Here is a 21853-nt window from a genome sequence, read left to right on the forward strand (position 1 = left end):
ATTGAATTTTACTGATAACATTTTGTGAGATTTTGTCATATTGTGAGATTTTCACTCTATGCTTAAGAAAAATCATTTAAATTTAAATTGTAAACGTTTAAAACCCACGGAAATTCCGTATTTTTTATTAAAAAACTGTAAGCTGTAACTCAGTAAAACCGAGACAATATGTCCAATTTTGTTCGCATGGCGGGACAAAGTTTCCCAGATTGATGGTAAGTAAACTATACAAACCACAGACAAGTGTATTAACTATGTGACAGACCAAGTAAATTTTAGGCTAAATCTCTCAAATATATTAAGTGTATAATCTATCATCTTCATTTCATTTCACTTCATAATATCATTTTTCATAAAAATATGAATATAAATTAAAATAAGACATGACTTAAAGGTCTCAGTTACCAGGTCATAAAATCACTTAAAAAATATATATTTAGACCTACCTACTCATAAACATTGTAGTACGTATACATTACGTTTCTCAAATATATTAAGTGTTTAACGTTCATTTATAAATAAAGTGACTTTTTTGGCGGGAACGCGAGGAGTGAAGTTGTGTGATTTGTTTTATTTTGTCTATTTAGTGTTTCTTCAGGTTTAAATGTGTAATAACGGTGGTTTATTAACTGTTTCATATCTGTGAAAGTGCACAAATGTGGGAAAATGAAACAAAGCTGCTGGACGTAACTTCTCGGGTTCCTCCAAAAAGTCCACTGAAAAATCTCAGTAAATGACCACCATTTTACTGCGATTATATTTCATCCCATATCATCTCATTTCATTAAATTTCATCCCAGTTGATTAATGTTTCAAATTAATCATCTTCATTTCATTTCACTCCATATTATCATTTTTCATAAAATTAAGGATATAAAGTAAAATAAGACATGACTTAAAAGTCTTAGTTACACGTCATAAAATCTCTTAAAAAAAAAAAAAAGTAAAAACCTAAATACAGAACATCAGGAACATAGATTATACACATAATATATTTGAGAATCAGGAATCAAGATTCAGTTTTAATGCAGTAAATTTAGATAAGTGTATAAGCGTACATTTATGTATTAATATAAAGAATCAATTTACAAATCTTCGTTTGCAATTGGTTTTAGTTGATAGGACTATTTCTAGGATTCAATAAAAAGTGAAAAAATATAATCTTGTGGTTATATCTAACGTATATAAAGTAAAATGGGTAGTGATCGCCACCACAGTCCTGAGCGGTTTCGCAGTAGGAGTCACGAGAGACGTCGCAGTCGTGATCGTCGTGATCGGAGTAAAGATCAAAGGAGAAACTGTAGTAGAGAGAGAAGTAAGGATAGAACAGAAAGGCATAGAGACAAGTACAAAGAACCAGAGAGACCGCGTAGAGATTATGACAGAGGGAAGAGTTCATATAGAGAGCATAATGGAGGAGGGCTTGGTGGAGGTAAAAGTTAAATACTCTTAGATTATTGTGATTATATTTTTTACACAATGGTAGGGACTGACCGTCAGTTAGCTACCTTAGATATATTTGGAGCGTACGAAAAGGGATCTTAATAAAACTACATGTATTTAGCCCGTCCAGTTACCTACTGTTTAATTCTTTCATTTTTGGTTTGGAAATGGATGTAATTGACCTTATATACTATATCATCATCACATATTATCTGTGGCCTTGGAGATGAGAAGCCGGGTGCACCCATTGTGTAATGAGGATGAGATAGAAAGTCAGAGTAGCAATTACAAAACACCTCACTTTTTTCTATAAATTATTTTCACTGTGAAAGAATAACTTAGTGGAATAAAAATCAAATTTCAGAATTTATTAATTGGGACGAATACTTATGATAGGTTGTACTGTGAACTTGTATAAAAATATGATATGAGTTGTTTTGAATGGTAGTACTGCTATTGTATAGATTTATTTGAAACATCAATCATATGATTGAGGTATGTAAGCAGCACCAATCAGTAGTTTGTAATGTCTGGACTCTAATAACCTTACACGATTATGATATATCTTCTCATGGATTTGTCAATCTTATGCTCGTATGCTTAGAATCCTATGAGCCTTTGCAAACCAGTTAGGTAGCAGATGGGCAACAGCTCTGTTACCACACACTATCAGATGAGCTGTATAATCATCCGCCTACAGAGTAAATTTTTTTCATAAAAATGAAAATTTGTTTTACTCTTTATGTTTTTAGGTCTTGGTGGTGGTCCTGGACCCAGAGGTCGGTATAAACCTCAGGAAGAAGAATTTTTGGATGCAAGGCGAGAGGAGCGAGAACGAATAGGCACACTTGGAGTTTCAGCTATATGGGGCAAGTCACCCACAAGGCCTGATGAGTAACTAAACATTTCCTTTTTATTTTATTTAACCCAGTATTATCATATCAAGACAGGGTGCTCATGATATGGAAATTTGTTGGATTGATTGGGATGGTCAACGATAAAAACTCACAGACATAAAACCTTTTGATATTTTTGTACATGTAGTTTTATTAAAGTTATTACGTTTGATAAATGTGATATGCAATAGCTAAGTTTAAGTACTAATGTCTACTTGCCCCAATGCTCAAATGAAGTTAATTTCTCTTAGTACTTCATATGTATAACTTGACTGGTTTCCCATTGTAATTACAGTACAGAAGATGAACAACCTACAAAGCAAGACAGTTCAGATCACAAACATAAAAAAAAGAGCAAGAAATCAAAAGATTCCAAAGACAACACAAAGGTAAAAAAACTCAAAAAAAAGCTCAAAAAGATGAAAAAGGCTCGAAAGAAAGCTAAAAAAAAATCAAAAGGTTCCAGCAGTGACTCTAGTACAAGTGAAGAAGAGATATGGGTGGAAAAAGGAAGTAAGCTATAGTATAAAAATATATTATTAATATAAGATTATATAATTAAAATTTATTATAATTTAAATACCCTCACAAGCCACCTAAAACTGTATTTGTACATATAAGATTATATAATTAAAATTTATTATAATTTAAATACCCTCACAAGCCACCTAAAACTGTATTTATCCACCTAACAGTAATTCAAAGTATCAGTTGCATAGAAATAATGGCTGACTCTACTTATCTGGATCTGGAAGAACAGTATAGAATAGAATTATAGGAGCATAGCAGCACAAAGGGATATTTGTTTAATAATAGCCATGACGAACTATCCTCACGTTAATCCAAACAAATATAAACTATACTGAATATACGTAATAACTTTGGCTCTATTATATTTATACTAACAATACTATAACAATTCTCTTTGTTCCCAATCACAGAAGAGCATGAAGTTCAACAGGCACAATCAGAACTATGTAAAGACAATGAAGAATTATCTTCGGAGATCATTGGTCCAGAGGCTCGTGCGATCGGCAGTGGAGCTCTCAGTGTTAGGGAGCTTGGTGGTGCTCTACTACCTGGAGAAGGTGCTGCCATGGCTGCTTTTGTGGCAGACGGAAAGAGAATTCCACGCAGAGGAGAAATTGGACTTACATCTGATGAAATTGCCTCCTATGAAGCTGTTGGATATGTCATGAGTGGGAGCAGGTATCTGTTATTTGTATCATTTAACTATAATGGAGTATAATAGGTTAACCTTGGGTGGCCGTGAGCACTTTCACCCGTCAATGCATTGAAAACAAAGTTATAACAATAAGAACAAAAAAAAAAAATATTAAGCCACACTTCTATTATCACTCTTGACTTCAATACTTTCTATAATTTTTGCTATGGTAGAGATGTAAAGTGTACATTATTCTTCAGACATCGACGCATGGAAGCAGTACGTATCCGCAAAGAGAACCAGATCTACTCGGCTGATGAGAAGCGCGCCCTCGCCGCATTTAGCAAGGACGAAAGGAACAAACGGGAAAACGCTATCCTTAGCCAGTTTAGAGATGTCCTCAAAGCCAGACAAAAACGAGAAACTTAGTACGAATAAATATCTTGTGCCCCAGCAGAGACACCACTCAATCAGGGTATAACCCGTTTGAAGATGGTACGCCGTTACATTATTGGGTTGCAATAACCTTTTCATCTGTAACAAAGTACACAACGAGGACTGAAATCAACCTTTTAATTAATATTTTGTGACAGGTTATATGCGTTTCTTTGTTGAAAATTCCACATTCTACCAGGTGGTATCATCACCTCTATTCGTTTAGTACAGTAAAAAAATCTCAATAAAAAAATTCTTCTCATTTATCAATAAAACTAACTATTATACCTTTCTGCTACAATTAAACTAATATGTATAATAAAGCAAATCAGCACATTTAAAATTATGAGCCTTAATGTAAATCTATTGAGAGGAAGTGTGAAAGTGGCTCCGGTAATCAACAAATTAAGGAGCGGACGGTTAGCGTGGTATGGACATGTGATGCGTAGAGAGAAGATGCATGTGACTAGGAGATGTATGGAAATGGTAGTGCAAGGTAGAGGGGGAAGAGGTCGACCAAAGAAGACATGGATGGAGTGTGTGAATGACGATATGAGAGAGAGAGGAGTGAGTGTTGAGATGACGGCTGATAGAAGAGAATGGAAGAGAAAAATTAGCTGTGCCGACCCCACGTAGTGGGATAAGGTGGAGAAAAAGAAAAAAAGAATGTAAATCTATTATATTATTATTATAATATATACTATTTCTATCATGAAGCAGTAATGCGTTTCGGTTTGATGGGCGGGGGAGCCGTTGTAACTATACTGAGATCTCAGAACTTATATCTCAAGGTGGATGGCGCATTTACGTTGTGATGTCTATGGGCTCCAGTAACCACTTAACACCAGGTGGTCTGTGAGCTCGTCCACCCATCTAAGCAATAAAAAAAAAACTGGGAATAAAATATGATTTTTATAAAAATATTTATTGACAACAACTTAGTCACTATTATTTGTTTCAACTTAACATATTATGTATTTACAAATATTACAAATTAATTTAAATAAATTCCCTACGAAAATCTTACACTAATTATTTTTATCTTTGAGATATAAACAGTGAAAATGCCATTCAGAAAAATGTTATTAAACTATTCTATACTTAAAAAAAGGGTTCTGAAGTCTTCAAAAACAAACTGCTAACCAAAAAGGTACAATAAGCCTTTTGTACTAGAGGTGAATATTGGACCCGGCAATAAGGGTCTCGGTGAGGAAGTGGTGACAGGTTGTTTAAAAATAAAATAATAATTAACTATTTCTCTACAAAAAGAAATAAAAAGGTATGAGATTATGCATGATATGATACCTATACATATTTTCATTTTGTGTATACCCTGTTACATTTTTCAATGAATAAATTGATTTATCTAATATTTATTTCGGGAAATAAGTTTATACAATATGTACATTAAATTATTGTGATGTTTGGAATAAAAATAGTGAATATTTGTGCCGGTGTCTAATCTAGAAGTTCACGAAGTAGCCAGGATTACAATACCTAGGTAAGCTTTGCTATGTATGCAGACCTATACCTTCCTTAATGAGTCTTTCTGGTGTCCATTGTCAAGTTATATGTAGACCTAAGAGCCGTTAGTGTGGGTAGTAGGGTGTGGGTGTGTGTGTGTGTGGTCGGAGTCCGTTAGTGTGGCCCAGCTCTACTGTGTCGGAAGCCGAATCCGTTAGTGTTGGCCAGCTCGACTGTCGGAGTGCGGAGTCCGTTAGTGCGGGCCCGCTCGACTGTGTCAGAGTGCGGAGTCCGCGAGTGTGGGCCCGCTCGAGTGTCGGCGTGCGGAGTCCGTTAGTGCGGAGTCCGCTCGACTGTGTCAGAGTGCGGAGTCCGCGAGTGTGGGCCCGCTCGAGTGTCGGCGTGCGGAGTCCGTTAGTGCGGGCCCGCTCGACTGTGTCAGAGTGCGGAGTCCGCGAGTGTGGGCCCGCTCGAGTGTCGGCGTGCGGAGTCCGTTAGTGCGGGCCCGCTCGACTGTGTCAGAGTGCGGAGTCCGCGAGTGTGGGCCCGCTCGAGTGTCGGCGTGCGGAGTCCGTTAGTGCGGGCCCGCTCGACTGTGTCAGAGTGCGGAGTCCGCGAGTGTGGGCCCGCTCGAGTGTCGGCGTGCGGAGTCCGTTAGTGCGGAGTCCGCTCGACTGTGTCAGAGTGCGGAGTCCGCGAGTGTGGGCCCGCTCGAGTGTCGGCGTGCGGAGTCCGTTAGTGCGGGCCCGCTCGACTGTGTCAGAGTGCCGAGTCCGCGAGTGTGGGCCCGCTCGAGTGTCGGCGTGCGGAGTCCGTTAGTGCGGGCCCGCTCGACTGTGTCAGAGTGCGGAGTCCGCGAGTGTGGGCCCGCTCGAGTGTCGGCGTGCGGAGTCCGTTAGTGCGGGCCCGCTCGACTGTGGCAGAGTGCGGAGTCCGCGAGTGTGGGCCCGCTCGAGTGTCGGCGTGCGGAGTCCGTTAGTGCGGGCCCGCTCGACTGTGGCAGAGTGCGGAGTCCGCGAGTGTGGGCCCGCTCGAGTGTCAGCGTGCAGGCGCAGCAGGTGTAGGGCCGCAGCACTGAGTGAGGGCCCGCCAGTGTAGGGCCGCTAGGTGTGGTGTCGTTCGCAGTGTCGAAGGGTATCGGTGAGGTCTCGCAGCAAGGTGGCGGCGGCGTGCAAGGCGGCCCGCAGTACCGCCGGCTGGGTGCTGCAGGCGGCTAGTTCGGCTCGCCGAGCGCCCTCAGCCGCATGTCGCCACACAGAGCCGCCGGTGCCTGTCTCCAGTTCACTACTGCCAGTTTCCTGCGAAGAGTGGACCACAGTTTCTATTATAAAAAAATCGATATTTTATTTATTTATTGTTCAATATTAGGTTAACACATATACTCGTATGCTATAATAGATATATTCTAATTGAAAATCAAACTCACAGCAATATTAGTGACGTCACTTTTGTTCTGCACAGTATTGTTATTGTTCTTGACATTGGCGATGAGTTTCTTGAAATTGTTTTTGTTCATGATGATCTTGACAGCAGGTCGACCTGCCTCCGAAGATACTTTCGGTTTATTCTTCACTGGAATGACTTTTGATGGAGATATGATTTTTGCATTCGGGGGCAGTTGGACAAACTTCACCTGGAACGGCAATGGTCGATCGGTTCGCAGGGAGAGAGAGAGAGAGATCGAGAAGTGGGAATACAAATTGTCAAAAAATGGAGTTACAAAAAAACTAACCTGCATATCATGAGGATTAATAATTTTCTTGATAGGGATTTTGTTGTTGACCATCTTGTTGAAGGTGAAGATCTTAACTCCCGGGGCCGGCGGCGACTTGACAGGAGTAGCAGTCAGCAGCACGCCTGAGCTACTATTGGCTGGCTTTGACCCTCCAAAGGGTTGGTTTTGGGGCTCCGTGCTTTCTTTCAGCATTAGCTTACCGGCATCTGAGGATATCAAAAGGTGAATATGGCGTCACAGAGGAAAGGTGTCAATGCTGGTGCATATCGGACAGTACGAGGGTCCGCCCGCTCTGCAGCGCGGTGAGCAGCGTGGAGCCGCGGCACTAGGGGGGGGGAGAGGTGCCAGTGCCGGTACATACCGGACAGTACGAGGGTCCGCCCGCTCTGCAGCGCGGTGAGAGCCGCGGCACTAGGGGGGGGGGGAGAGGTGTCAGTGCCGGTACATACCGGACAGTACGAGGGTCCGCCCGCTCTGCAGCGCGGTGAGAGCCGCGGCACTAGGGGGGGGAGAGGTGTCAGTGCCGGTACATACCGGACAGTACGAGGGTCCGCCCGCTCTGCAGCGCGGTGAGAGCCGCGGCACTAGGGGGGGGAGAGGTGTCAGTGCCGGTACATACCGGACAGTACGAGGGTCCGCCCGCTCTGCAGCGCGGTGAGAGCCGCGGCACTAGGGGGGGAGAGGTGTCAGTGCCGGTACATACCGGACAGTACGAGGGTCCGCCCGCTCTGCAGCGCGGTGAGAGCCGCGGCACTAGGGGGGGGAGAGGTGTCAGTGCCGGTACATACCGGACAGTACGAGGGTCCGCCCGCTCTACAGCGCGGTGAGAGCCGCGGCACTAGGGGGGGGAGAGGTGTCAGTGCCGGTACATACCGGACAGTACGAGGGTCCGCCCGCTCTGCAGCGCGGTGAGAGCCGCGGCACTAGGGGGGGAGAGGTGTCAGTGCCGGTACATACCGGACAGTACGAGGGTCCGCCCGCTCTGCAGCGCGGTGAGAGCCGCGGCACTAGGGGGGGGAGAGGTGTCAGTGCCGGTACATACCGGACAGTACGAGGGTCCGCCCGCTCTGCAGCGCGGTGAGAGCCGCGGCACTAGGGGGGGGAGAGGTGTCAGTGCCGGTACATACCGGACAGTACGAGGGTCCGCCCGCTCTGCAGCGCGGTGAGAGCCGCGGCACTAGGGGGGGGAGAGGTGTCAGTGCCGGTACATACCGGACAGTACGAGGGTCCGCCCGCTCTGCAGCGCGGTGAGAGCCGCGGCACTAGGGGGGGGAGAGGTGTCAGTGCCGGTACATACCGGACAGTACGAGGGTCCGCCCGCTCTGCAGCGCGGTGAGAGCCGCGGCACTAGGGGGGGGGGAGAGGTGTCAGTGCCGGTACATACCGGACAGTACGAGGGTCCGCCCGCTCTGCAGCGCGGTGAGAGCCGCGGCACTAGGGGGGGGAGAGGTGTCAGTGCCGGTACATACCGGACAGTACGAGGGTCCGCCCGCTCTGCAGCGCGGTGAGAGCCGCGGCACTAGGGGGGGGAGAGGTGTCAGTGCCGGTACATACCGGACAGTACGAGGGTCCGCCCGCTCTGCAGCGCGGTGAGCAGCGTGGAGCCGCGGTCTGGCGGGAGGGGCGCGATGCCGTGCGCACGCAGTATGGCCGCAGCTACACTGCGTCTGTTCTCCGTGCTGTTCTGTGAATCAAGTCATCAAGGTTAGGAAGTGGTCGAAAAGTATCTCTCTGGGAGTTACATTGTCAACTCGCTCCACAAATCCGACATAATTTTTTTTTATCTCCATGAGCCTGATAGCTAAATCTGGTTTAAGGTGTGAAGGGGAAGGCAGACCTTCTACTTGAGCTCTTTGTCTCCAACTCGACTATGGACGACGGACGAGCCACCTACGTAGTGATAATCCCCTGCATCACCGAAATTCTGTCTTTTCTCTTGCTGGGAGTGACATTCAGTAGCGGACTCACTTCTAAGGTTCTTAATATAATATTATGTACACATAAGGTGTTAATTGCTCGGGGCACGTGCAAGTTTCCCGAGCCTGTGTTACAAGTTATCCCGGTCACCTCTACGTTATCCCTGTTATCTATTTCGATCTTGATTGGCTGTTCCTGCGGGGCGCGCTCCTCGCCTCTGCCGCTGTCGCTGCGCCCCGGGATGTCTGAAATAGATTACAGCTTTGGAATGGATTCATCTATGACCTCGTGTCGGTTGTAGTTCAGTTAGTTGGTCTCGCGGGCCCGGCGCTGGAGCAGCTGCAGACGTCCAGCTCGAGAGTGATCGGAAGCAGCATGCAGAGGTGCCGCGGGTCGACGCATGCTAATGCTGGAGCGCCGCGGAGCAAATTATTTCGCAGAAGAGGTACAGTAAATAAACTATTTAGAAATATGTATGTTTCCTTGCCGCCACACGACTGACTTACTTTGGACCGGGTCGAAGTTTATCTGTGGCTGCGCGTCTTGATCCACTGACATGCTTTGTTCTGCAACAAGAACATAATTAAAGTATAATTGGATGGAGATGGATGTATATATGGAATTTATACGACATTGCTTGGTTTTGGCTGGGACCAACGTGTTTTATTCTACTGATAGAGATTTTTGCCAAATCTACTCTGCTCCGGGCCCGCGGCCGTCTCGCCGCGTGGGTGTCACGGTTGTCACAGAAACAATGATGTAATAATTTTCTTTGTCGTACTCAATATCATATATTAGGAATATAAGTACTCGTACCGTGTACAAATCTTAAATATAAGTGTAGAGCGTCTAATAGATGTTGTAATTATACGACAAATCCTACAGTTGAAGACCGTGTTGTTCGGTATCTAGGAGACGGAGCAAGTGTATGGGAGCGGTGCGTACCGGTGACGAGCGCGTCCACGGAGTGCGCGGCCTCCCGCTGCTTGAGCGCGTCCTCGATGAGCGCGAGGATGTCGGCGCGGCTGTCGGCGCGGCTGGCGGCGGCGGCCAGCGACAGCGGCGACTTGTGGAACTTGGACAGCGCCGTGGGGTCCGCGCCGCCCCGCACCAGCTCGGCCGCCGCGCCCCCGTGCCCGCGCTGCACCGCCCAGTGCAGCGGCGTCATGCGCAGCATGTCCCTGCGCAGCCCGCCCACTCGTTATGTGCCCTATGAACTGCGGCAACTCGTTTACCCACGTGAGAATTACAGACCAGCCATTGATCTGAAAATGCGACATCGCGCTCGAAGGTTCAAGATTTCGATAGCCATTATTGGTATCAATCTCCAACTGAGTGACCGTTAAGCACCAGTGGGTTTTGGTGCCAATAAAAATTTATAAATTTAAAAGGGGTTAAAGAATAAAATTGCCGTTTTATTGTAATAGGTACTTCGAATTGACATAGAACCTTCATGGTTCGAGATTTCTGAGTGAAACTTTTTTCAAATGGTACCTATGATGTATAGGATGTATATATAGGTGATTTTTTAATACGAGTTCTGACGCGAAACTAACGCTCCAGAAACAGCTCGCAATATCCATGTTGCGTTTGGAGGTGATTTTGGTTTAAACGCTTTCGTGATGGAAATTTTGATTTGAAGAACGAACCACGTGGAAGACCGCCCCTACAATTAATGTAAATTACAATGAATTAAAAGAGATGGTGGAAGCCGATCGGAGCCAATTTACCCAGATATTAGCGACATAGTTTAACATTACCTTACCACCAATATTGACTCATTTATGTCAAATCAATAAAAATAAAAATAATAGGTGCATCATGATTTGACTGATCTGCAGAAAGAAACGCGTGTTGAAAACTTGTTTTGCCTTGTTAAATCGATACAGAAATGAAGGAATATTGGATCGAATTGTGACATGTGATGAAAAGTGGATTCTTTACGATAACCGTAAGCGAAAAATGCAATGGGTGACCCCAGGTCAAAGGCCGCAACAGTGTCCCAAAGCAAAGCTTACCAATAAAAAGGTAATGGTAACTATTTGGTGGTTTCAGCATGGTTATTATGGTTATTGGTTACTTTACTATAGCTTTCTCCGATCTGGCCAAGCAATAACGGCAAAAGTCTACAGTGCCGAACTCAGAACAATGATAACAAAACTTGCAGAGAAACAGCCCCGACTCATGATTCGATCTTCACTATTATTGCTCCATGATAACGCGAGACCTCATACAGCACGAGAAACCGTTTTAACTCTACAGGAACTGCAATTAAGAAACCATTCGTATTCGCCAGACCTTGTTCCAACGGACTACCATTTTTTTCGTGATTTGGACAATTTTCTACGTTATAAAAGTTTTTTTCCTAGAAGGCAGTACAAAATTTTCACACAGTTTGTAGAATCTAGATCACCAGATTTCTATCGCAAGGGCATAAATGACCTTCCTATTATATGGCAGCAATGTATAGATAATAATGGTAGATAGTTTAATTAAATAAATATATCAAATGGAAAAAGAACGAATTTCAATTTTTCAATGCAAATCGGCAATTTCATACTTTAACCCCTAATATTGATTTTGTTGAGCAACGAACCTTTCGAATTAAAGGAACATTTATAATTAACTACTATATGTAATATATTTGCTACACGCGCCGAACATAACAACACGATGAATCTTTGGGCCGCGAGGACACTTGACCATCACAGTACCTAGGTCAGAAAATCCAGGGGCTACAAAATCTACAGTCATTAATCGCTCATATCTTATATCTTTAAACGAGCAATTCTTATATATATATATATAATCTGAATCTCGGAAACGGCTCCAACGATTTTCATAAAATTTAGTATACAGGGGATTTCGGGGGCGATAAATCGATCTAGCTACGATTTATTTTCAGAAAATGTTGTATTGTTCGTGTTTTCAATAATGAACTTTATCCATAATGAACTTTATGACTCTTTCCGACATCTATTGGCGAATAGTAATACTATTTTTCTTAATTGAAAGCGACTAACTGCTTTAAAGACACAACAAGATGGCGTTATCAAAAAAAAAACCTAGGTGAAAAGCTCGGTCATCATCTAGTTACATCCAATACTAGTTCGTACCGCGGTCTCCCCGGCCTCCATTACTGCTGCATTCCCTTCTGTCCCTTGTAATTATCTGAGGCCAGTGACGTAACTGTGAAGGAGCACCGACCTGCAGTCGACCTGGGCGCCGTAGCGCAGCAGCAGCGCGATGACGTCGGCGTGGCCCGCGTAGGCGGCCAGGTGCAGCGGCGTGCGGTCCACCTTGGTGCGCGAGTCCCGCGACACGCCCGCGCGCAGCAGCACCGCGCACGTCTCCACGTGGTTGTTGCTGGCCGCCAGGTGCAGCGGGGACGTGCCTAGCTGCACGGGAAGTCTTTGTCTGTCTAGGGGCACCGGCAAACGGCTAGCCCACCGAGCGGCACTATTCCGCGGCGGGACTACGTGCGTGCGATCTAATGTTGTCGTTCGAGACTTGCATACACAGGAATAGTTTGAAAGTGCCAGAAAAAATAAGTTTCTAGTACTTGGTATATACATGATCACTGGCAACACACACACTATACAATACAATTCACACTTCTTACTTTTAAGATGCTTTAGAAAGGATATGTTTAGGTTAGGATATGTCAGTGTCGCGCAGCGATCTATGTAGATGTTTATGCTTGGTATTTCCCTACGAGACCGAGTCAGAAATGAGGAGATCCGTAGAAGAACCAAAGTTGCTGAGAGAGCCCGTAGGGTTAGTAAGCTGAAACGGCAGTGGGCAGGCCTCATAACGCGAAGATCGGATGGCAAGCGCAGTGTGGGTCGACCATATATCAGATCGATCGACGACGTAGTGAAAATCGCTGGGTCACGTTGGGTGCAGGTGGCCCGGCCGCACTGGAGAGAGACCTATGTTCAGCAGTAGACAGCTATAGGTTGAGATGATGATGATGATGATTTTGTATGTCCATTATTTTCCGTATATTCCGTAATTTCGTGAAACCTTGACTTTGCTGTTACGAAATAAATAAAAATTTGACTGTACATTCTTGATGATGGGCTTCGTCTGCGTAGGCCGGTAATTTTTTTCTGGTACTTTAAAATATTCCTGATAGATGCTTATTTTGAATTTGTCATCAGCGCGGTTCGTGTTTTGGCTGTATTATATTTGATTATTCCGTTCGCTACAACGACAAGTAATAGCAAACTCACCCAGTCAGTAGTAAAGGGTGCACCTTTGGCCATGAGTTCTAGTACAGTAGTAGTGTCGCCCCCCCGCGCCGCCACCAGCAGCCGTCGCCCCAGCTCGGCCCCCGCCCCCGCCCCCCCACGCCCTGACCCCCCCGAGCCCGCTGTCACACCAGAACGGACTACTGTATCGCCCACCGGACACTGAAATGAGAAAAGCCTTATAGTGAAGGTTGATAGCGTTTGAATTTCCCATCAGAGTGAGAGCGCATTACGGCTACCGAGGACGTCAATGTCTACGTGCGTTAATTCTAGATTATATGCTATAACTAATTATTATTTACTAAGCCAAATGGTTAGATTAAAGACGACACGGGTCACACAAGTGGACGGTAATTTACGCTGCCACATACGGGTGTCTTCTGTGTTAACTGCAGAAGTGTAGTGTGACATTGAAACTCATTTACCTTACAATAATTATAGTTTATTTTAAGATCCTATTTATCTACATCTAATCAGAAGTGAGTCCTCGGGTATTGTAATTTCTTTATCATCTACGTGGTATCTATTGCTATTATCACCCCCCATGTATCTCTTGGGGTGAGTACCGTATGGTAGGGAGTGTATTGGACAGACCTGTTGTTATTAAAATTTTGCGTTTTTTTATGGCTTAGATGGGTGGACGAGCTCACGGCCCACCTGGCTACCGGAGCCCATAGACCTGACCAGGTAAATACCAAATCAAATCAAAAAATCAAATCAAATCAAAAATTTTTTTTATTCAACATAAATGAAAGTACATACTTGTTGAACGTCAAAAAAACTACCGCCAATTCACAAGAACTAGCCTCCGTCCTGAGAAGAATTGGCAAGAAACTCAGCGGGCATGTCTTTTTTTTTTTACATATGAAATTATTATTTATTTATTTTTTAATATTAGATTTTTTTTTTAAATATGAATTTTTTACAATGAGTAATATAACGTAACAATTACTACAATATTGAAATGCCTGGAGCGTGCAACTCATTCCCACTTTGTGCAATCTTCTAGATAATCATTGACTTTATAATAAGCTTTATTGCACAGATGTTCTTTAATAGTTTTCTTAAACCTATGTATATGTAGGTTCTGAACATCTTGTGGGATTTTGTTGTACAGGCGCACAGACAAACACCCGAATGAATTTCGTATCTTATGTAACCTACTCATCGGCACAACAAGCTTGTGTTTGTTCCTAGTATTTCTATTATGTATGTCCGACTGTTTAGGAAACTCCTCAATATGTTTACGAACATACATCAAATTTTCAAAAATGTACTGGGATGGCATAGTGAGAACTTTAATTTCTTTAAATTTTTCCCTCAGGGATTCCCTTGAGTGCATGTTATAAATAGCACGTATAGCTCTTTTCTGCAGAATAAATATCATTTCTACATCGGCCGCATTGCCCCATAGCAAAATGCCATAGGACATGACACTGTGGAAGTAACTAAAGTAAACTAAACGAGCCGTGTCCGCGTTTGTTAACATTCGAATTTTTTTTACTGCGTATGCTGCAGAGCTGAGCTTACTCGCCAATTTATGAATATGAGGTCCCCATTGCAGTTTGGAGTCCACTGTTATACCAAGAAATACGGTTGACTCAACAAGCTCCAATGATTCCTCAGAAACAATTACATCACTCTCCACTTGTCTCACATTTAAAGATGGTTTAATACATTTTAAAGTAAATTTAATACATTTAGTTTTCTTACTATTCAATAATAGGTTATTGATACGGAACCAATGAACCACACACGAAATCGCATCATTCACTTCGTCATAGACTTGTAATTGTCGTTTAATTTTAAATAATAAAGATGTATCATCTGCGAATAATACGACCTCGTGTCGGGACTCAATAAAACTAGGTAAATCGTTTATATATATTAGAAATAAAAAAGGACCCAAAATGGAACCCTGAGGTACACCCATTTTCAACAAGGTGCCTGAAGATCTATTACCTTTCACATCTACTGTTTGTATCCTTCCTTACCGCCACCCACTTTGAGATATGAGTTCTAAGTCTCAGTTCTATAGTACAACGGCTGCCCCACCCTTCAAACCGTAACGCATTGCTTCAGTAGGCAGGGTGATGGTACCTAATTATGCAGACTCTCAAGACACCCAGTAATTACGCATTTTTTTCTTTTTATATATTCCTTTAAAACAATTTAGTAATATGTAACCTCATCATCCGGTAGGCCGTATGCTCGTCTGCCTACAAGAGCAATAAAAAAAAACTGTAAATGGGCAAAAGATTTTGACTTACTGTGGTAATAATTTGTGGACTAGTCAACTGCACGACTACATCTTCGGTGGTTAAATTTGTGGTCATCATTCTTCATCTGAAAAAAATCTTTAATCTTTACAACTTTACATAAAATTACAACATCAAATGGGAGAATTCAGATAATTGGTATATTAACTTAATTCGCTTAGTGTATCGTTGAACTTGTTCCATAATTATATATTATTAATACTATTATTGCTTATTATATTCTTAGTCTTACCTTACCTTTAGTATTACTTAGATCTCTCCCTCCCTTCATACCCGAAGGCAATATAGCTTCTTGGCAGAAATAGGCAGAATGTTGGTGCCAATTAGTGCAAGTTCTTAATATCCTATTCCATTATTAACACCAGTAAATGTGTTATGTGTATACCGATACTCTGATGATGCCCTGAGCGGCCCTTTATAACAGCCTCGGGCAGAAATTGGGTGATATCATTCTAAACTAATAACCAAAAAAATTGTTGGAGGCTATTATTTATGAATTGAATAGATACAAAGCTCAAGTGAAATAAATTTGCACAGGAAAATATTATCCAACTCCAAGGAATATTTGATTATGTTGAAAATCATAATCTTCTGTTTTAAAATGTTTAAAAATACTGTTTGATTAAGTACAACAAACTTAATTCAAGCACGTATCATTACGTAAATATCAGCTACAGGAGAAAATTTTGGTATTTATTGTGATATACACGCAGTACCAGTACACTTGTTTTGATGACCAGAGGAACATAGTGAGGCTACAATAGAATAGTTATAGTTCAGTTACTAAATGTTTTAATTACTTCACATTTCATACTATTATAGCTAAAAGATAATTGATTTCAAAAGCAAGATAAATTCTTACTTCTTCTTATAAATTAATTTTTAACATTAATAAAACCCATTAAAGCCTGTTTTAAATCATAAAATACTATGCCCATTAATGCTATTATTGCAAGTTATTTGCAAGTTAAATTAGCCCTATTTTGCAAGTTAAATTTGATTGATAATTTATTAAATATCTCTTTAACATTTGTGTGGTTGTGTGCACATAATAGTACATACTGTAGTTTGTTGCGTTTCATTTATTTCCAATCTGTTTCAGTGTCCACCTACACACATATACATTGATAAGCTAATAATTACTTCGTTTATTTAGAGTATAATCATTAGTAAATTTTGCATTTTTCAGGTTCTTCAGATTGTTTCTAACTTTAGTTTTCTAATTTACTTAATTTTTTATCCAAATATGGTTTCTGACACGTTGTTTTTAAACACAATTGTAAATATTTAGTCTTAGTTAAATTGACTACCTACTCTGAAAATCATTAACAAAGTTTTATTAGGTACGTTGCAATTGGCGCTTTTTTATATTTTATTGATCGAAACGACAGGATGAGGATGTAAAAAGTTCTACGGTGCCATGCTTTTCGACAACCATAACACACTTCCTTTTCCTGTCAAAACGGAAGTCTCCAATTTTATATTCGACAATATTGGCTGCAAGTAAAACATATTTGGCTTACCAGTTTGACGCCTTCTGTAGTGAATTAAATGTAATTAATTATAGCCACATACTAAATTTTTTACCAAAAAGTACAAACGTCAACAAATTTCCATATATTTATGTGAAAGAAACCATCTTTTAACTACCGCGAAAATAAACGTCAAAGTCATTTTGACAGCGAATTGAATTTAGTATTTGTATTCATCAGTTAATATCATCAGACTAATAGAACGGCTATGACAAAATAACAATACATTTTGTCCTTACTCTGTTAAAGCTGTACACACATAAATGTTTAATGTTACTTTAGGTTTTTTTAGGTTATGAAGCTTGCTTTAATGTTGGCGTGTCTGTTAAGGGCCGTTCAAGAAAACCATAGTATGTACCTACTAAGTTCGAATAGACCTTATGTCATGTTGGATCTAATCGTTAAATATTCATTTACAAACTATGAATAATAATTTGTTTGGCTTGCCACAACGGACAATAGACATATTTTCTAGACATATTTTCATTAGACTAGTTCAAGCCCGTCACTTTAATGTTTTTATAGGGATTTTATGACCTGGTAACTAAGACCTTTAAGTCAAGTCTTATTATAATTGTAATGAAAGCTGTTGTATGTATAATATGATAAATAATATTATGAAATGAAATGAAGTTGATTAATATGATACATTGCATGAAAATCTTACAATAAAATTCGCATGTCAAATAATGACAAAGCATTCACGCTGGTTTTAACTTATGTATTATCTCATTTTCACTATGCTTAGCGAATAAATGATTTCTTTCTTTCTTTCTTTCTCCTCGCGTTCCCGCTAAAAAGTCCTCACTCTAAAGTAAAAATAATTACCCATAGACAACATCATGTCGTCATAGATTATGTACCTACCTAAGAAATCTGAAAATTCTTCCTCACATCAAATATATAGAGGTCGGTAGTTACTACACTAACTTTTAATAGGTTTACTAATGTGAGTGAGATATAGGGAGAAGTTAAATGAATTATTCAATTTTGTTAATATGTATTTCTTCATGTTTAAGTGTGTAACAATTGTGAATTGTGATCCCGTTTACATCTGTCAAAGTTCAGAAACTGGTAAAATAAATAAAATCATTTTACCACTTCACCTCGAAATATCCATTGTAGTTTCCGTAAATTCCCACCTTAACCTTTTATTTCATAAAATTTCATCCCATTGCTTACGGCCCACCTGGTCTTAAATGATTACCGCAGCCTATAGATCTCATAATGTAAGTGCCGACACGCATCTTGAGACATGAGCTCTAAATATCTCAGTTGTATAAATAACGGCTGTTCCACCCTACAGACCGGGACAAATTACTGTTTCGCGACAGAAATAAGCAGAGTGGTGATCTTACCCTTGTGGACTCCCATGATGTCTTACTACCAGTAATCACGCAAATTATATTTAACGGACTGGATTTCACAACGATGTCCCTTCATTGTCGAAGGCGTTAGTGAGTGACCTAAATTTGATATACTTAACAAATTCCTGGAAAAATTGTTATCTGCTTGCAAGATTCGAATACCGGCACCGTCGCATCTAACGACTGGAGTATAGGGAACGTCTTATCGTGTAGGCCTCTTCGACTTCATAAGCCATGTAGATGATGTAAACATCCCCTAATTCATTTTTATTTTATTTTACTTAGATGAGTGGACGAGCTCATAGCCCACCTGGTGTTAAGTGGTTAAGTGGTTAATGGAGCCCATAGACAACTACAACGTAAATGCGCCATCCACCTTGAGATATAAGATCTAAGGTCTCAAGTTTAGTTACAACGGCTGCCCCACCCTTCAAACCGAAACGCATTACTGCTTCACGGCAGAAATAGGCAGGGTGGTGGTACCCACCCGCGCGGACTCACAAGAGGTCCTACCACCAGTCAAAAACTCGGCCCCTGTCCCTCCCTCCACCGCTCGAAGCGGAAGGCCTCACTGAGGTCGAGGAGTTGAGGCACCTATTATGATTTTATTGCGGATCACGCGTAGTTTTGTATATTTATCTACATAGCCAGAATATTGTATTACAAATCTTACATAAGTTATTTAATATTGAAATATATTATAAAAAAACTAATGTCAGCCAAAGGGAAGATCTTGCACCGAGCGAGTGTATTGCTCGGTAGATCCACGGTAAGTATCTTCGGAATTTGTATATACCTAGTATTATTATGTAAACTTATCTTAAAAATATCGTAAACGAGATTAAGATAATTAACTTTTTCTTTTATCATGACTACCGTGTCAGGCTTAAATTATAATACCTTTTTTTTATTATTTTTTTGGTCCGGCGGAAATCCCCGGACTTCCGCCTTTCACTGGGGATGGCGGGCGGGGTATGTCAGAGTCGAACTGACTAAAACCTCCTGTCGCTCAACAACCAACGTCCAAACCTCGCATGAGACAGAACTCATGAAAAGGCAAAGGGTAAATTATAATACCTAGTAAATACTTATGAAGTAGCAGATAGTCTAGAGTCTAGACTGTCAGTTTCGATTTTGGAGATGAATAATCATGTACATAAAACGACCTAAACTGTAAAAACCCAATAAACACTCCATTTTTCACTTTTTAACTCCTGCTACGAGCAATTCAGGAATTTCCAATATAACAATCATTAAAACTTCGAAAGTAATTCCAATAAATGTTTGGGAATAACTTAAGGTGTGTAGCCTCGAAATCCACGGCCGAACTTTCAAGTCTGAAGTATGTATGTGAAGAGCTCGCGCGTGCCATGTGCATACATACCTACACCATTCATAAAAATCATTCATTATTTTTAGATTTCAAATTAATCAAAGCGATTTGTATCTAACATAATTATTGATATTCTACTATATTTAAATGATATAATAATATATTGTTATGCGTTGGGGTTCGGGATAAATAAAATTCCACCGAAGCATAAATTAAAACTTGACTACACATTTCACAACGCTCTTTACACCGCCAGAGACAGAAACAGATGGAGAAAAATCGTGCGAGAGAAAGTGATACAAAGGGGTGGTCACGGCATTGAGGAGTGCGACCCAAGCAGGAGGAGGAGGAATGAAAGGCGTTAATAAATATCAGCTACAAAGATTTTAGATAGAATACGATGCACAGATAGATAGATGTTTATAGATATTGTATATGTAGATAGATAGATGTATATAATTTATTTGGGACTAAAAGTACTTGTTTTTCTGCCCAGATATGTTCCAAAGACGTCGCTAATGTGCTCCTCGCCGAACGTGGAAGCCGATCCGACCCAAACTACCCAGGAATTAGCGGCATGGCTTAACGTTACCTTACCAAAAATATTGACTCATTTGCGTCAAATCAATAAAATAAAAAAATATGAAAAATGGGCGCCTCATGATTTGACTGATCTGCCGAAAGAAACACGTGTAGAAACTTGTGTTGCTTTGTTGAATCGATACAGAAATGAAGGAATATTGGATCGAATTGTGACATGTGATCAAAAGTGGATTCTTTACGATAGCCGTAAGCGAAAAATGCAATGGCTGACCCCAGGTTAAACGCCGCAGCAGTTTCTAAAGCAAAGCTTATCAATAAAAAGGTATTGGTAACCGTTAGGTGGTCTCGGCTATAGCTATAACTTTCTCTGATCTGGTCAAGCAATAACGGCAGATGTCTACTGTGCCGAACTCCGAATATTTATAGCAAAACTTGCAGTGAAACAGCCCCGACTCATGAATTGATCTTCACCATTATTGCTCCACGATAACGCGAGATCTCATACAGTACGAGAAACCGTTTTAACTCGACAGGAACTGCAATTAGAAACCATTCGTCACCCTCCGTACTGCCAGACCTTGCTCCAGCGGACTACCATTTTTTTTGTGATTTCGACAATTTTCTACGTGATAAAAAGTTTTCTTCCCAGGGGTCAGTACAAAATGCTTTCACACAGTTTGTAGAATCTAGATCACCAGAGTTCTATCGCAAAGACATAAATGACCTTCATATTTGATGGTAGCAATGTATAGATAATAATGGAAAATATTTTGATTAAATAAATATGTTAAAAGGAAGAAAAAAAAACGAATTTCAATTTTTCACTACAAATCGGCAATTTTATATTTTAACCCTTAACATTATACGTCCAAGAAAGCTTTTTTCCCTTTTACGTAAATTTAAAAATCACGACTGCGAGCCCTGAATGTCAAACACGCATGAAGTAAAAGTGCCGTTGAAAGGATTAATATCGTTTATACAATACTATTATATTTAGATCCCTGTTTCCCAACATAGGGTCCACGCCCCACAAGGGGGCAATTTGATAATTAAGAGGGACAATCGCACAAAAATAATTTATAAAACCTGTATTAAAATTATTTTGAATTTGAATTTCAGTTTTTTATTATATGTTTTGAAATATTACTTACTGTGTTTTGATAAAAATGTCATAGAGATGTCTTCCTAAAACCATTTTTTTATATTTCCTAGGAGTACAGATCAATTTTTTAATGTTAAAAATTATGCATGGGGTATGCTCCCATACATAATTTTAGAAATGTTACAGTGGGGCATAGCACAGAAAAGGTTGGGAAACACTGATTTAAATGTTTTCGGCATGAGACTCATTTAAAAAGCGGACGAAAGGAGTAGCCCCATAAAACTGTGTTGCCAAAAAATAGGTAATAATATAATGAAGTCTTCTCACAAAGCTAAAATGAAAGTATATTTTTATAATAATCTATTTCAGCTCCCGGTAAGACAATTTGA

The 21853-nt window shown here is 41.1% G+C and overlaps 2 protein-coding genes across 7 annotated transcripts; one reads left to right on the forward strand and one right to left on the reverse strand.

Moving 5' to 3' along the window:
• The first annotated feature begins 475 nt into the window (after positions 1–475).
• On the forward strand, positions 476–4192 carry LOC101743278 (NKAP family protein CG6066). Its single transcript, XM_004931166.4, has 5 exons — positions 476–1432; positions 2196–2337; positions 2635–2852; positions 3281–3548; positions 3765–4192. The coding sequence occupies exons 1-5, from the start codon at positions 1195–1197 to the stop codon at positions 3931–3933; spliced, it is 1035 nt and encodes a 344-aa protein (XP_004931223.1). The 5' UTR covers positions 476–1194; the 3' UTR covers positions 3934–4192.
• A 656-nt stretch (positions 4193–4848) lies between these two features.
• Positions 4849–17625, reverse strand: LOC101739367 (serine/threonine-protein phosphatase 6 regulatory ankyrin repeat subunit C). Of its 6 annotated transcripts, none has more exons than XM_062670259.1 (11): positions 17482–17625; positions 15579–15654; positions 13291–13470; positions 12263–12453; positions 10001–10236; positions 9562–9621; positions 9206–9300; positions 8693–8822; positions 7136–7344; positions 6830–7036; positions 4849–6701 (listed from the first exon to the last, which is right to left on the reverse strand). In XM_062670259.1, the coding sequence occupies exons 2-11, from the start codon at positions 15645–15647 to the stop codon at positions 6507–6509; spliced, it is 1572 nt and encodes a 523-aa protein (XP_062526243.1). In that variant the 5' UTR covers positions 15648–15654; positions 17482–17625; the 3' UTR covers positions 4849–6506. The 6 variants fall into 6 exon arrangements, with proteins under 6 accessions (XP_062526243.1, XP_062526240.1, XP_062526242.1 ...); XM_062670256.1 differs by having other exon boundaries at positions 17478–17625; XM_062670258.1 differs by lacking the exon at positions 17482–17625 and adding an exon at positions 17359–17439.
• Positions 17626–21853: the final 4228 nt, after the last annotated feature.

This window comes from Bombyx mori, chromosome 9 (genome assembly GCF_030269925.1).
Source record: "Bombyx mori chromosome 9, ASM3026992v2".
In the NCBI taxonomy this organism is placed as follows: Eukaryota; Metazoa; Arthropoda; class Insecta; order Lepidoptera; family Bombycidae; genus Bombyx; species Bombyx mori.